The following is a 15,829-nucleotide window of genomic DNA, read 5'->3' on the forward strand; positions in this document are numbered from 1 at the left end:
AGCTGCAGACTAAGTTAAAATCGCTGTAATGATTCCCAACTTTCAACACGAGAGACAATAATAAGGAGAAGTGATATTAAGGTAGTCACCATATGTGGCTTTACATTGACGAGGAATGATGTAAATATTGAAAGTTTTTATCACATCATGCCTAGAGAGTCATGTAGGACACTGACATAATAATTGTGTAGTTAAATAAGCAATACAGCGAAGATAAATTCTTAGTATTATCTAACTATGAAGTATACAGGCTGGCACAAAATTTATCAGTCTATCAGAAGATGTTATAATTTTTCAAATGGCGTCATACGTCAATAGTATTTGAAATTTGTGAACTAGCTGCAGTATACAAACAGATTTAGGGTAGCGCAAAACTAAACATTAAATTTTATTTTTAAATGAATTTTTTACTTAATAAAAAAAAAAATGATTATGGGTACCTACTGAAGATCTTTATTTGGACCATTACAATTTTTTCTGTTCAGTGGAAAAAATTATATCCGTCAAGTGGCTGCCGCCAGTGTTGATACACATTTGTGCCCGTTTTATCAATCTGTTTGTATACTGCAGCTGTCCAGTTCACAAATGTGAAACATGATTGACGTACGATGCCATTTGCAAATATTATAACATCTTTCGATAGCATGATTAATTTTGCGCCACCCTGTATTTAACTAATTGCATGAAATTAGTGGTAAAATTATTTTGAGTCATGGCAAAATATTTACTCAACATTGTCTTCAAAGCTCGGCGCTTGCCAAAAGTAATAAAAAGCTACTTATTGATTTGCTGAAGTTGAAAGTGATTCACTTTCACTTTTGTAGGTGCTTAATTTTAAATGCCAATATTTTAAATAACATTACTCAACATTTGTGATAATGTATTCATTTTATTTCTTAACATCTCATCAAAGATGAAGAAAAATATGAAAGTCTAGGCATTTACGGGGCTGACGACCGTCGTAGGCTGGTTTAAGTTTTCATCTCACCAATAGATGTCTCTAGTGAAGTTCTATTGATTCAAGAACAAGGTTTCTTAATTGGTTCATATATATAGAACTTCCAAGAATTTGAGTAGTATGGTTGTCAATAATGGGTAGAATTGGTGAATGTTACACGTGTGTAAAGTGATCACTTAAACCAGCTTATGTCGGTCAGTCCCGTAAATGCCTAGACTTCCATATTTTTCTTCATCTTTGATGAGATGTTAAAAAAGAATATGAAAAATAACTCCTATAATTGGAGATAATCCAGATTTGTGAACAAGTATTTGGACACACTCAAAATGATGTTATTTATTGTTTCGGCATTCACTTTGTGGTATCTTCTTCTTCTGTTAGGACCGTGTCCTGTTATTCTCCGGTCTGCTCCAGGGAGATGGAAGACCGGCTGTTACTTACCTCTTATGCTGCTGTCTGTTGCTAATCTCACCAATCGATCCGAACTTGCTCTTCCAACATAATCTCTCCAGAAACGTCTTCTTACTCTTCTACATCGCACTACATCTTTGACATCCCAGATTTTTCTTATTTCAGAGTTTCTTACTCTGTCGCCAAGTGTTAGGCCTACAATGGGTCGTAGAGTCTTCATTTAATTTCAGTGGTTCTAAGAAGGCTTTTCGTTCTTGTGGTGTCAGCTCTTGTTTCTATGCAGTATGTCATAATTGATCTTATGCAGGTCTTATAAATTCTCACCTTACTCTCTTTCAGCATGTGTTTATTTCTCCATACAAAATTTTTCAAGCATCCAGCTACAGCAGCGGCCTTGTTTGCTTGCTCTCTTACTTCATTGTACAGGTTATTGCTGCTGGACACTTTGACACCCAAATACTTAAATTGCATCATTTGCTCTATGATGCAAGTTAACATTGTACTGGATGTCTCGAAGTGACCATACTCTTTATTTTGTCTATGGAGATTTTCATGTTGAATCTTTGAGACACTATTAAATTATAAATAAAAGATTTGTTTTTTTTTCCATTTGAGTTTTATATTTTAATTACTAGTTTTGGAAGCTACAGATGCTTCCATCTACGGGTTTGAACATAAACTGGTTTATATTCAAACCCGTAAACCATCTGTAGCTTCTGAAAAAGTCATTAATATATAAAACTCAAGTGGTAAAAAACAAATGTATTATTTATAATTTAGTTTTAATAAAAATAATAATTAAGATAGAGGCATAATAAATGTATTTATTTTATAATAAAATGATACCTCAAGGGTGCTTTGATAAAAACTGCAACATAAAAATCTGTGAATTAATTAGAGGAAAATAATATTTATTGAAATCGCTATGCAAACAAATGCATTTCAGTTTAACAGTGGAACTATTATTGGAAGATAATTCTACGCCTTCAAACCTGAAACAGCAAAGACACAATTAAGGTTAGTGCACTGGTTCTGCTGGTAAGATTACTTGAATAATGTGTGCACCGTTTAATTGAGTAGACATAATGGTTCTGCAAAAAAATATTGACATTTTAATATTTTTATTTCAGAATCACATAATTTTAAATGAAATATTTTATCATTGATCTGATTTGAGACGGGCATTTGTGAGAAATGATTATGTTTATATGTCACCAATTAACTGATGATGTCACTTCCAGATTGAAATTGTCACATCACAGAGTGGGCGAGGCGATGAAATAATGAATTTCATCGCTTGTACAGAGATACTGACATTTTAATGATGAAGTCAAAATAATTATTTGACTCACGGCTTTAAAATACCTACTTAGTAAGATGTTAAAAATATTTTTTTAATTTAAATTTCACTTGGTAAATTCTACCATTTCTTTAAAAATTTGTGACACATTTTTCAATCCATTCGGCATCATTTTCATTATCGAAAATTATGCAGAATGCATCGAAACGTGTGTCACAATACATTTCAAGAAATAGTGGTATTTACCAGGTAAATTTAAGTTAAAAATGGATAGATATTACCATGAGGTAACTGCCAAATCAAAATGAAATTGAAAAGACACATTTTATTAATTTTTCTGTCTGACTTTTATAATTATTTATGGTGTCTTAGATTACTAGTATTTCCTTATACAATAGAAATAATGCATAGTTATAACTAACCAAAATACCTCATGGAGGGGTGGGTGGTAGGTGGTGCAGGGTGAACAGCGGAGACTGACTGAGTTGTGAGTGAAAGGTTGAAAGTAGAGGGTGAATAGTGGATGGTAGATAGTGAAGAGCAAAGAGTGGAGTGTTGATGGTGGATGGTGGAAAGTTGTGAGTGAAAGGTTGAAGGTGGAGAGTGAATATTAGATGATGGAGGGTGGATAGTAGATGGTGAAGATCAATGTGTGAAATATTGAAGGTCGATGGTGGAGGGTGGTGGGAGGAGGATGAAGGGTTGTGAAGTTGTGAGTGAAAAGTTGAAGGTGAAGGATGAATAGTAGAGGTGGAGGATGTGGGGTAGATAGTATAGGGTGGAAAGTGGAAAGCAATGGGTGGACTGTTGATGGTGGAGGTTGAAAGGTAGTGAGAGGAGGATGGAGGGTGGAGAGTTTTAAGTAAAAAGTTGAAGGTAGACGGTGAATAGTACTCGTAGATGGCGGAGAGTGGGTTAGAGATAGAAGAAGGTGGAGGGTGAAAGGTGGTGGGAGGAGGATAGAGGATGGTGAGTTGTGAGTGAAAAGTTGAAGGTGGAGGTTGATTAGTAGATGATGGAGAGCAAAGGATGCACTGTTGATGGTGGAGGGTGATGGATGGTGGATAACTAATTTTTTTTTAATTACAGTGACCAGGGAGGTGGTAACCGAAATTATTTTAATTACATTCCCATCGAAATTACTCATTTACGTAAAAAGCGCTAATCACCCAACAAATATAATCATTTAAAAAAATAACATGTATTTTGGCACAGGTGAGATCACCTATGAGTAATTCAACTAATCTGCATTTTTTTATTTTCGTGAAACCACTGACCGAGTCTTATTTCAGGGCTTGATAATAATAATGTAAAACAGAATACACAAGAGCATGTCACCTTCTGAATTACTTATTTTATTACTTTGATTAATTCGCGGAATCACAGAAGCTGTTTGTGTTGGCACCTGTTCAGAAGTGGAGCTTTCAGCACACAGCATCTAAATAGACTTAAGTGAACGGGGAATACATCCTATTGCTTCTAGATTACGATTCTACCGAACGAAAAATATGAATCAAGATTCAATTGATGAATCAGCACAGATGAATTGTATTGGCTGGTTTAAGTTATCACTTGTTTTTTTTATGAAGGTTGATTTTTTTTTAAATTTTCAACACACACATATTTATGTATATTCTTTTTTTTAAGCGTAATATTCGTGTTTTTATTATTTACACAAATATAACAAATTCATACTATTCCTGTGAGCGCTCATTATTAGAAATAAGTACCAACTTGTGGTAGAGTGGTACGAACCGAGAAACTCTGACTTAAGAGTCCGCGACACTAACCACGGGACCACAACCCGACACTGATTGAGTTGAGAATAAGAAAATCTCGGCATTTGCAGGGCTTACACTTGTCATTGGCTGGTTTATATTCTTCTACTTTTAACTACTATCCGCACCTGATGCATAGGGCACTGAATCTCAAACGAAGCAGTGTTATCTTGGCCATTAATTACAAAAATGCATGGTGACCAGTCTTGCGTTTCAGATGACAATCTAGGGTGATAATCAATACATATCAACGTGAAAAAATCACGAAAAATTATTTTACACCCTTACCCCTGGGAATCGAACCCGGTGCGTTCAACGCGGTAGCCAATCGCGCTAACCACTCATGGATGGGGATAAAAAAAACGCTTATACTAGTATATATTGGATGTATAAAAGAAAAAGCAAACTATGAAAACGGTTAAATTCGAATACGACATACGTCGTTTTTAAATACGCAGTAAAATAAATGTATAAATAAAGCAAAATTCCAAGTAACAAACATGTTATTTTCTTTTCTATTGGTATTTTTGCGTAAAGAGTTTTCACATTGTCTAGAATCTTTGCCAAGACTCTGTCTAGAGATTGATTAGGGCGTGTGGACGTTTATACTAGATCCTATTGTGTAGCGAATGTCTTACATGCCTATATATATATATATATATATATATATAGATAAATACATTGTGCTTATGTGTGTAAGAACGTAAATATATGTATAAAAGAAGGCTTAATTTAATTCAACAGATCGTCACAAAAATTAAATAACGGATAAAAATTTCAATTATATGTATTAGCATGCATACTAATTAATTATAAAGACTCTCCTTATCATTCATCGTTCACTTTGTGAAATACCACTTGAAAGTTAAATTTATGTACCTAATACTACTAATATAGACAAAGTAAACGATAAATGATAAGTAGAGTGGTATATTACAATACCACGCAGTTAACAATGCTTATAAAAATAATTAAAAATACGAAAATACTGAATAATTAAAAATTTAAAAATACTTGACAATTAAAAATACAAATTCATATCTTCAAAAAGTGATGTCAAGACCTAAATTTAAAATATAAGTAATGTTTCCGCATTGATCTGAATCTTTAAAGTTCGCCCAAAGTGCCAAGAGTAGGACACATCGCATGCTCCTTTGTGTTCGTGGAAAATTACCGACGTACACGTGTTTTAAATAATGTAACACGCGGTTAGAAATAAGTCAACAAATATAGCGCAATTCCAAAAATATTTCGAAATAATTTTAACGAGACCGAAACGTTATGGCGCGAAAAGAGGGAATTCTCGGAATTCGGCTAGAAGTTCCCCAGTTCTCGTGAGATCGCACGAGGGAGATCCGAGGCTAGTGACTTCACCTGTCAGGGGAGACCCGAGACTAGAAAGTCCACCGGTCAGGGGAGGCCCGAGAGTAGAAACTCCACCGCTCAGGGGATACCCTTGACTAGACTCCACCGCTCAGGGGATACCCAAGACTAGAGACTTCACCGGTCAGGGGAGACCTTTGACTAGAGTCTCTACCGATCAGAGGAGACCCAAGACTAGAGTCACTACCGATCAGAGGAGACCCAAGACTAGAGACTCTACTGGTCAGGGGAGACCCAAGACTAGAGATTCCACCGGTCAGGGGAGACCTTTGACTAGATTCTTTACCGATCAGGGGAGATCCGAGACTAGAGACTCCACTAGTCAGGAGAGCCCCGAGATGAGAGATTCCACCGATCAGGGAAGACCCGAGAAGAGATTCTACCGGTCAGGGAGCGCCCCCCCCCCGTGACCCGTGACGTAGTCACGCCCGAATCTTCAGATCAGACAGCTTTACACCAGTTCAATGAATCGCACCGAACGGCGACTCACGTCTCTTCTGACGAAAATCTATAAATAAAAGCTCGGAACGCCGATCGCCCTCCGATTCGCGCTCAGTGTAAAGACACAGTTCTTTTGTGATGCATACTTAGAGTGAATCTTTAAACAAAGTAACCTTATCATCCTATATATTCCGCTCGAAATGGGAAATATCTTCAGTAACGTACAAGGCTCGGTCAGTCTTGGGTGGTGGCATTCCGCGGAACACAGAAAAGCGATTCTGAATTCGAGTGAAGCGAATAACCCCGTGACATCGATTACCTGTGACGAAAATAATAGTAAAATTACCAGTGATTCGGAAGTCAAGATTGAAAGAACTCTCAGTCCGGAGAAAGCTGAAGAGCTCGAGGATTTTAAAAGAGATTTGGCGGTGAAAAGAAAAGCCCGCTCGAAGCTGATAGCGGAAAAATCAAACGAAATGCAGGCGTTGAGGGATTTGCTGAAAGAAGAGCGACGCTTGCGGGAGGAAGCGGTGGCCGAAAATACCGCACTGCGCGCACTGATAGCTAGAAATAACGACGATCAGCTAAATGTCAGCCAGCGGGAAACTGCGGAAGAAAACAATCCCCAGACACGTGTCATGGCGGAGCTGGAGGAGCAGCTGGCCATCGCGAGGGAGCGCAGCAGGGAAATCCTGAGAGAGTTGAGCGAGATCAACTGCGCCCTGCAGTCTGCCAATACAGAAACCGCGCTGTTGAACAAAGAAAACTTTGAACTCAAGAACCAGATCAGCGCCCTGAAAGAGGTGAAGAAAGTCAGCAAGGAAATGCTCGACATTCGGGAAACTCAGCTGGCACAGGTCTTTAGTTTCATTTAATTTTTTATTCGATATAATTTTGGAAAGGCAACGATGATAATAACACTCTGCTTATCATTCATCGTTCACTTTATGAATTACACTAAGGAGTCGGAATTGTTCGCCTTTCCTATAATAACTAACTAACTAACTAACCATCACACCGCTTCCCAGCAGGGGTAGGAGGTAGAGAGAATCGAACGCCACACCACTCTGTCTTTGCAAACATTCTTCGCCTCTTCTACATTCATGCATCTCCTCATACATACCCGACGATTATTACGACTCCTGACCCGGCCGCTTTCAAGTATTTGACATACCTGATTGTGCTAGGAAATACGTAGGTATCTTATATTCATCCTTCATTTTCTTTCCTATGAAGTAGTTGATTGTAAAATCGCTTTTATTTATTCTGACCCTCCTGGGATTCACCTGCCTTCGCAGTAAAGTGGCTAACGCATTTGAGTACCGTGCCGGAGGTCTCGGGCTCGATTTCCAGCGGGGTCAAAATAGGGGTGATTTTTCTGTCTAATATGTAATAAATATCATTCTGGACTGGTACTTAAAGCGCAGGACTGGTCACCTTACTTTCATAAAATGAACGATCAAGATAATACTGCTTCTATGAAATGCATTGCCCTGTGCACCATTGGGCGCAGATAAGGGTTTGAAGAAGGGGGTTAAGCCTGGAACCGCACGGTAGCCAAATGCACTGATTTCATCTTTATTGTTGAATATCATTTTGTTTATGCTCGTATCTACATTTGTTTACTGCGCGTGTTTTGTTTCGTAGTGTTTATATCCGATGGCACGCGTAAATAAACATGCTTTCTCGTGACCCGTCACAAAGAGCATGTCTCATCTATATTTAGAGACAGACAAGTTTACCTTAATGCGCCTTTCTCGTGTTCAATGAAATTATTTTATACTTCCGCATGAACGTACAAACATTTAATCGGCCGCTCATTCAATTCACTCAAACACAAAATCAAACATTCTCAAATTATCATATCCACAGCTTTAAGGTATTGAATCAGCCATTACATTTTCAGGAACCCGATTAGGACGATATTCGTTACTTTTTTTCGGTTTATATTTCTGAATGGTTTAAATTTATACAAAAACTGTATCCGCATACATTTTTTTGCAGAAAATATTCCGAATTCAGAAAATCGTCGTTAGCAGTAAGGCTTAATTAGGTAGGTAGGTACTTATAATTCATGAGTAGGTATTGAGTATTTCACAATCTTTCGTAATCAATTCTTTAAATATCTTAGCATAATTTTCTTGACGAGACGTATTGGGATATGAGATCATTTATGGATGATTGAGTTAAAATTAAAGTAAGTCATTAGTTAATTAAAATAAGTCATTACTGGATTCGATCATTGAAAGCTAATCACCCCAATCAGTACAAAAATTCGGTTGCGTATTGTGTTTTTCTAGCCGCCAGTATTTTTGACAACTTGGTATAAAAATTTAAGCTGGAAAGAAATATAAACCGAGATAAAGTAGCAAATACTATCCTAGTCGGGTAATCGAAAAAGTATCAGTCACATCTCTATGATAAAGTTATCTTCAGAGTTAAAACTTTAACTTTCGTATGAAATCACAGCCCTGGAGTCTAGCAATAAAAAAAATTGGCGCTATGGATACATAAAAAAGTTTAAAAAAATCTTAAGATAATAATTATTGATTTTATCTTTATTGAAAACCTTGAGGTGAAGTGTGCAAACCTCTAAAGTTCATTCAACATAAATTTTATAAAATACAACGAAAAATAAATTCAATAAAATATATGGTATATGCACTCGTATACAGTATGTTACATAATACAAAAAAAAAACAATATTGTATTTTTTACTATATATAAATACCATACGACCTTTTAAAATGTCTGCACATTTTAGCTTAAATTATGCCTTTTTAATTACCTACATCAATTGATTCCGTAATCTCTTTTTGGTATTATCCATCTATTTTTAATTAAAAATTTACTTAGTAAATACCATATTTTTTAAAAATAAAATTATTTAAAAATATTCATTTTTACTAAATATGTACCTTGTTAATTTCCAGTTAAGATTAAAGCTGTCTGAAATCGAGCAGTCCCTCGCAGACAGGGAGATGAGGACGCTATCTGACGAGCTGAAGCAGGAGTATGAGAAGCAGCTGCAGAACATCAGGAACCTGAGGGTTCTGTATGAGGAGAGGGCCCGAGCCGCCGAGGTGACCAGACACGGCCTGCTCAGAGAACTGGACGAACAAAAGATCCTGGCTGAAGCTAGACTCAAGAAGTGAGTGTTTTTATAGATTTGACGTTCAATTTGTAGAACTCCATTTAAATTTATTTATTAAATATTAAAATCAAACACTGATTTTTTGAGTCTACTAAGTTGTATTTTATTGTTAAAAAAACATAAAAAATAAATTTGTGACAATTATTTCGCCTTGTTATGGCATTTTCAAACTGATGTCAAAATGTCTAATGTGATGTCTAAAATCTCTAAAAATCAGTGTATGATTTTAACATTTAATATTCTCAATATTATTAATATAAAAAGCATTTACTTTGTGGTTAGTCATTACGTCATTTGTGGGTACGTCTCGAAACCGGTAGACATTAAAATTTCGGTGAGTTGTTATATACTAATATTATTAACGTTTTTGAAAAAAAAAAATAAGTTAACATTTAATACCTATATAAAGTAAGTATATCTTGTGATTCACTGAGAGTAAGATTCAGATAATAAATATACAAGAGGGTTGGAGAAATATCGACATTAAATAAACAATATTCAAAATGTTATCTAAAAACAATAATAAAAAAACATACTAAACTAAAATATAGATGGTGCTGAAAAGTTACATGTCAAAGAAGATGTCAATTAATGGGTAAATACAATTTGAGATAAATACAAGACGAAGAAGAATATGGAAGTCTGGGTATTTACGGGGCTAATGACTTGTCATAGGCTGGTTAAGTGATCGCTTTACACATGTGCACCATTCACCATTCTACCTGGCGAACTCTCACATAAGCGTCATAAGAATTATATTTGAAGGAATTTTCACTACCCAAAAAATTGAGTAGTGTCGTTACCAATCGAGGTGGTGGGTACGATTCCATCACTACAATATTGCCAGATGGAGATAGGTTTCACATCATTATATTTTCATATGGCCATTTTTAAGACTGGCGGGAATTTTAAATCAAACACTGGACGTTTTTACAATAATTTCGAGTATAAGACGCGTCTAAATTTCGGAGAATTTATTTTTGTATAAGGAAGTGCGTCTTTATTATTTATTTAAGTCCGTATTTATTAATTGATCTTTATTTTTTAATGATCTAGCTAAGCCCTATATTACATACGTGTAATACATTATTTTTTTTTACATTTTTTATACATTTGATAAAAAAAAATCGTGATAAAACTAAAGGTCAACTAAATACTGGACTTTATAAACAAAAAAATTCAAATGACATTTTAAAAAATTGTCCTGAATATCAAAATATTAATTGCAGATGTGAAGAGTTCGAAGCCAAAATAGAGGAACTTGAAAAGCAGTTATCGGACAAGGAAGATACCATGAGGACGATGGAGAGTCAACTTGGCTTCTCAAAAGCAGAATCCAGAGGCCTTCAGTCTGAAATGACTGTTATCAATCAAGTTAGTACTCAAATCTACACCTTATTAAAGATTACTCCAATTCATATATCAGTGTGTTATCCATTACGAGTTTCTACTAACAAGAATCGGCCATGTATTGTCTTTAAAATTAAAAAATATATATCTTTTTCTAACCTTTATTCACACCTGATCGTGAATAGGAAACTCCATCATATCAACACAGTGTTTTCTTGATCCTGCACTTCATACCAGACCCATATTTTTATTTTATGTCGTGTAATATGTATCTTACCATTAATTTTTCTTTAAATCCTAACCTTAAATTTGATGTTTTTTGTAAAATGTGAGTTTTTCTTATCATCGTACATTTTACGATAGTCCCGTATTAAGGTATATTGGAACATGTCCAGTGGTCTAGGGTTTTAAACAAATTTTGCACTTAAATATGTCTACTTTCAATTTAAATTTCACTTGGTAAATACCACAATAGTGGCATTCACAGACTAATTTATATATGGTGGCATTTAACTAGTGAAATTTAAACTAAACCTGGATAGATATAATCAAAAAGTAACTGCCAAAACAATTAATACACATGTCTATGTTTTTTACACAGTTTTATAATACCTTAGCAAGGAAAATCAGCTGTCACAAAAAATAATATATTTGAATCATAAAAATCCTACATTCATTTATATTGATAATATTATTTCCTTTATAGTTCTGTGAAAATCCATATTTAAAATTAAATATGGTAATATTTGTTAATTTGCAGCTATTCTCGCAAATGCTCCTCGGGTACAACAGTAACCAAGACTTGGACAAGTTGCTGGTGAAGCTGGAAGAGAACCACGACCTTCTGCAAGACATGGTGGTCAGGGAAGACTGCAGTGAGATGGCATCGGCTCTGCCCAAACTCATCCTGGATCTAGTGAATCAAGTGGACGCTTCAGAATCTCCGGCTGATTTGGAGGGAGAAGTGCTTAATAAGGAACCCGGAACGATTGAAGGTAACACAGATTAAATTTTATTAGTAGTACAACAACTATTAAACTCTCGAAGAGACACGCCAAATAGATTGGTCATGCGCTGCAACAGGAGGGTTTCCTGCACCTGGTTACTGTAGGAACGATCAAGGGAACAAATGGTAGAGGACGCTCACGCCGCGAATATCTTTGCGACTTGTACAAGGATATTACCTGTTTAACGTATGAGAAGCTGAAGAGGGTGTTGTGTAGTAGGCTGGAATGGCGAAGGAGGCGTCATTTGTTGCTGCAAACCAATCCACAAGATAGAGACCACAGAAGATTACTATCATGCTGTTTCGCTGCAGGGATAGCCAGAGTGGATGGAATGCCACACTCTTCTTTCCTGATTTACATTCCTAGCATCCTTCACATCCATACATCTAGTCACACATGCCTTCCGATTACGTAGAGTTTTGACACCACCAGATTTTAGGCTCTGATTGATCTGGTCGTGCCAAGTCTTTCTTTCCTCGTTCTGTTCTCCTGTTCACATTCGCCATATATACTGTCTAAGTCATTCGCTAGTTAACCAATCGCTTCACATGTCCATACCACCTTAAAGAACTTTTGTTAATCTTCTCATTTGTCTCTAGTTCAGCTTTGCATTCCTTTCTTATATCAATTAAAACAGTGTTACAATCCTTTAGTAGTTTTTAATCTTAATATTCAGTTTATTATGTTCATTGAAAATGTATAGCATTTTTTGCCAGAGTGGAGGTATTGATGAAAAGTTTTCTTTTTATCCTCAGACTCTGCGGTGTCGTCCCCCAAATCAGTGACATCTGCCAAGGAGATAGTGGGCAATCTTCCCAAGGTGTGGCGCGTGCTGATGGAGCTGCTGAGTCACCAGTCGGGCCCGCCTCTCGTAGTGTCCGAGATCTCCGAGAAGTCGGCTCACAGCTGCTACAAGTCCGTCGAGACTCCTTCGGGACCAAGGATGGTGCCGAGTGTCAGTAAAACTTACATCCGACTGAAGGTAAAGAAAAAATCTGATATTCTTCCAAAAAACTTTTGTCTTTTGTGAAATTTTTGTTTTGGCTTATTTATAGACAATTTAGAAAATAATGAAATTTGAAAAAAAAATGATAACCATAGACTTTGCTAAGGAACAAGTTCAGGTGGTTAGCAGAAAAGTGGAGTTACCTGTATTGGTTTAAACTTATTTCAATTGTGGGGTTAAGGGGTAAATGCAACAATGTATCGATTTGTATTGTACAGTGGAACCTCTTATAATGAGTAATTCGCATAATGAGCAAAAAAAATTTGTGAAAAGGTTGCTCCTGTCAAGCGATATTTCCCATAATGAATTACAGTTAAAGGTCAATTCCCTTTTTACAACATTAACTTGTGAGCAGGGACTTCTGGAACGAAAGATTCTGCAACGAAATAGGCTCATTATGAGAGGTTCCGCTGTATTTCTTTTACCATAAACTCTTTACTTATTAATTTAGTTTGTTTTGTGGTCCGAATATTAATTTAATTGCAGTTTTATGTTTGATTAAGAAAGATGATTATGGGTAATGTATGTATTTTTCTATTACTTTTTCAGGACTTGATATTGGAAAAAAAATCTCTTCAAAAGGAGATGAATCGTCTGAAGCAATTGAATTCTCATTTAGAAAACAGACTGCAAGATCAAGGCAGAAGACTCGGGCTGGTAAGTTCAGAACTAGGTAAAACTTGGCACGTGGTAGGAAGGATGGAAAGACAACATCAGCAGATTCACACGCACGAGAAGATTCTAAGGTATGAACTGCAGCAGAAAAGGAAACTGCTCACTGAGCTTAAAGAAGAACTGGAGTTTTGCAAGGAAAAATGGGACCGAGCCAAGCAAAAGAACTCAGAAACCCAAATAGAATGGGATAAGTTGAGAATCGAATTCGCTAGTCGTAAAATAAAATCTATTGATTCTGTCAACAATTCCGCGGAGAGTGGATATGACGAGAGGGCCAGTGATGAAGATTCCGATACGTCAAACAGCGAGAAAATAGCGGAAAGGAAGCGTTTGAAGAGGAAAGCCAAAAGTCCCGATATCAGCGGATCCGAGAAAGCTAAAGAAGCAGCGGATGATAGGGCAGTAGATTCAGATGTATTGCAAGATGAAGATGAAGTCGGAAATGACGCAGCAAGTACAGATGTTACGAGTGATTGTGAGATACAAGCCAATTTAGCAGATGTCGAAGACCAGTCGGAAACATTATCGAAGAACGATGACGCAAGTGAAGAAGAAGCTACTAGTCAAGATGAAAAACCATCATCGAGTGTCTCACCAACGCGCAGTAACAGCACTTGCTACGATGATGTCTTAGCAGCTCGGGCAGTGAGATTGAAAAAATTAGAGGAGCAGTGCTATGTCCTCGTACATAAAGTAACAAAAACAAATAGTAAAGGTGTCCAACTTTGCAATAGGCTAGAAGAATTGCACAACCAATACGGTGGGACGGGAGGAACAGACCAACCGTCTACTTCAAGCACTGCAGAAGACAACAGATTAAATCCGGACAGTGAAGAAACTACAGCGGAAGAAGAATTACCCCCGACTTCAAAAGATGAGGGATGCACAGATGTGCAATTAGAGGAAGACACAATATCCAGTGAGCTTTGTATAGTTACAGAAAATAGTTTAGAGAATAGTATATCTGACACAGTTATCAAAGACGATACACCAAATACGACAGAAAACACGGATTCATCTATCCCAGGAACATCCGTTATGTCTGAATATGAGAGTAGGTTTGCAGCGAGAGATGAGAGGCTAAAACGGATGGAAGAGCAAGCCAAATCACTAGTCAACAAAGTATCCAATACATCAACGAGAAGTGTTGAGATGTGTTCGAGGCTCGATGAACTTCACAACACTTACGGACGGAGTGAAGAGGAACATGTTGACACCGTAACAGATACCTCGAGTGATGTTCAGCCAAGCTCCTCGGAAATAAATGAGCATGATAATGAAATGGAAACACAATGTTTGGATGATATAAATAACCCGTCAAAACAAGTGAATCACGATTCAAAATAACTCTTTTGTGTTTACAAAAATATTTATGTGAACATCCTCAGCGAATAGATCATGTACCTACATTTATTGATTAATTTTTGGTACATTATTAATCTTTTCTTACCCAAGTAACATTTTTTTTTACTGATGGGAGACGTGCAATATAATCTAATATAATTTTATTACATTGTGAAAATCTTACTAAAGGATCTGAATATGTTGTGTAGATACCAATGATATGCTGATTTGGAATTTAGCAGTCAGTACATTCATGTACATATGTATGTAAATATTTCTTCTAAAGTAAAATAAGTCCAGGGTAATATTGCAATGTATAGGCGCTTCACTGTGATTAAATTAGGGGAAAAAAAAACATAAAGATAATTTAGCAAACAAAAGCATTATTAGTTTTTTTTTTGAAGATCATCTCACTCTTTCCTATTAGTAGAAGAACATTCTATGCATCAGTTTCGAACAACAAAGGTTCGCTTGCTAACTTTAATGCGTTGGTTGCGAACCAGTAAGAAATGAAAGCTTTTCGATACTCAGGAGTCATATTATGTATTGATTTATACATAGGCAGACTTTGTATTTCCCTTTTGGGAAAGCGTAACCAGTGCAGTTCATGAAGAGTAGTAGTAGAATGTCTTGCTGCAGCGTAAATGCTGTTAAAATTTAATTGATTGGAGTATAGTCATTTTATTGTTTGGTAGACCCGTAGATATATTGTTACCATAATCTTCTCAGATGCTGTAGCATGTTGCTTGGGTATCGATATATAAAAATCTTTACTGATATTATATTAATTTGTATTATTATTGATACCTGAAATATTCGAACAAGGTTGTAAAATGTGATGTAGCATAAATAATATACTATCTAATAAATAAATGATATTTATTAATGTTTAATTATTATTTTAGAAAGGGGGGGGGAAGGAAACAATGGTTATATTTCTTGGTATTGTCATTTTATTAAGAATTATCTATCCAATGTTAAATAGAGATAACAATTTGAAAGGTAGAATTACATACATATTA

At 36.1% G+C, this 15,829-nt stretch overlaps 1 protein-coding gene across 1 annotated transcript; it reads left to right on the forward strand.

The window, feature by feature from the left end:
* Positions 1-6,288: 6,288 nt before the first annotated feature.
* LOC148301961 (uncharacterized) lies at positions 6,289-15,690 on the forward strand. Its single transcript, XM_088272425.1, has 6 exons — positions 6,289-7,128; positions 9,205-9,422; positions 10,655-10,799; positions 11,536-11,770; positions 12,538-12,764; positions 13,338-15,690. Exons 1-6 carry the CDS (start codon positions 6,472-6,474, stop codon positions 14,808-14,810), a joined length of 2,955 nt encoding a protein of 984 aa, XP_088128551.1. The 5' UTR covers positions 6,289-6,471; the 3' UTR covers positions 14,811-15,690.
* Positions 15,691-15,829: the final 139 nt, after the last annotated feature.

Source organism: Brachycentrus maculatus, unplaced genomic scaffold (genome assembly GCF_059751285.1).
Source record: "Brachycentrus maculatus isolate JH-2025_06_01 unplaced genomic scaffold, ASM5975128v1 h1tg000496l, whole genome shotgun sequence".
Classification (NCBI taxonomy): domain Eukaryota; kingdom Metazoa; phylum Arthropoda; class Insecta; order Trichoptera; family Brachycentridae; genus Brachycentrus; species Brachycentrus maculatus.

Coding starts and splice junctions, on each gene's coding strand:
- LOC148301961 (XM_088272425.1), top strand. CDS start 6,472: ATGGGAAATATCTTCAGTAACGTACAAGGCTCGGTCAGTCTTGGGTGG. Junction 10,800..11,535: donor AAATGACTGTTATCAATCAA/GTTAGTACTCAA, acceptor GTTAATTTGCAG/CTATTCTCGCAAATGCTCCT. Junction 12,765..13,337: donor AAACTTACATCCGACTGAAG/GTAAAGAAAAAA, acceptor TTACTTTTTCAG/GACTTGATATTGGAAAAAAA.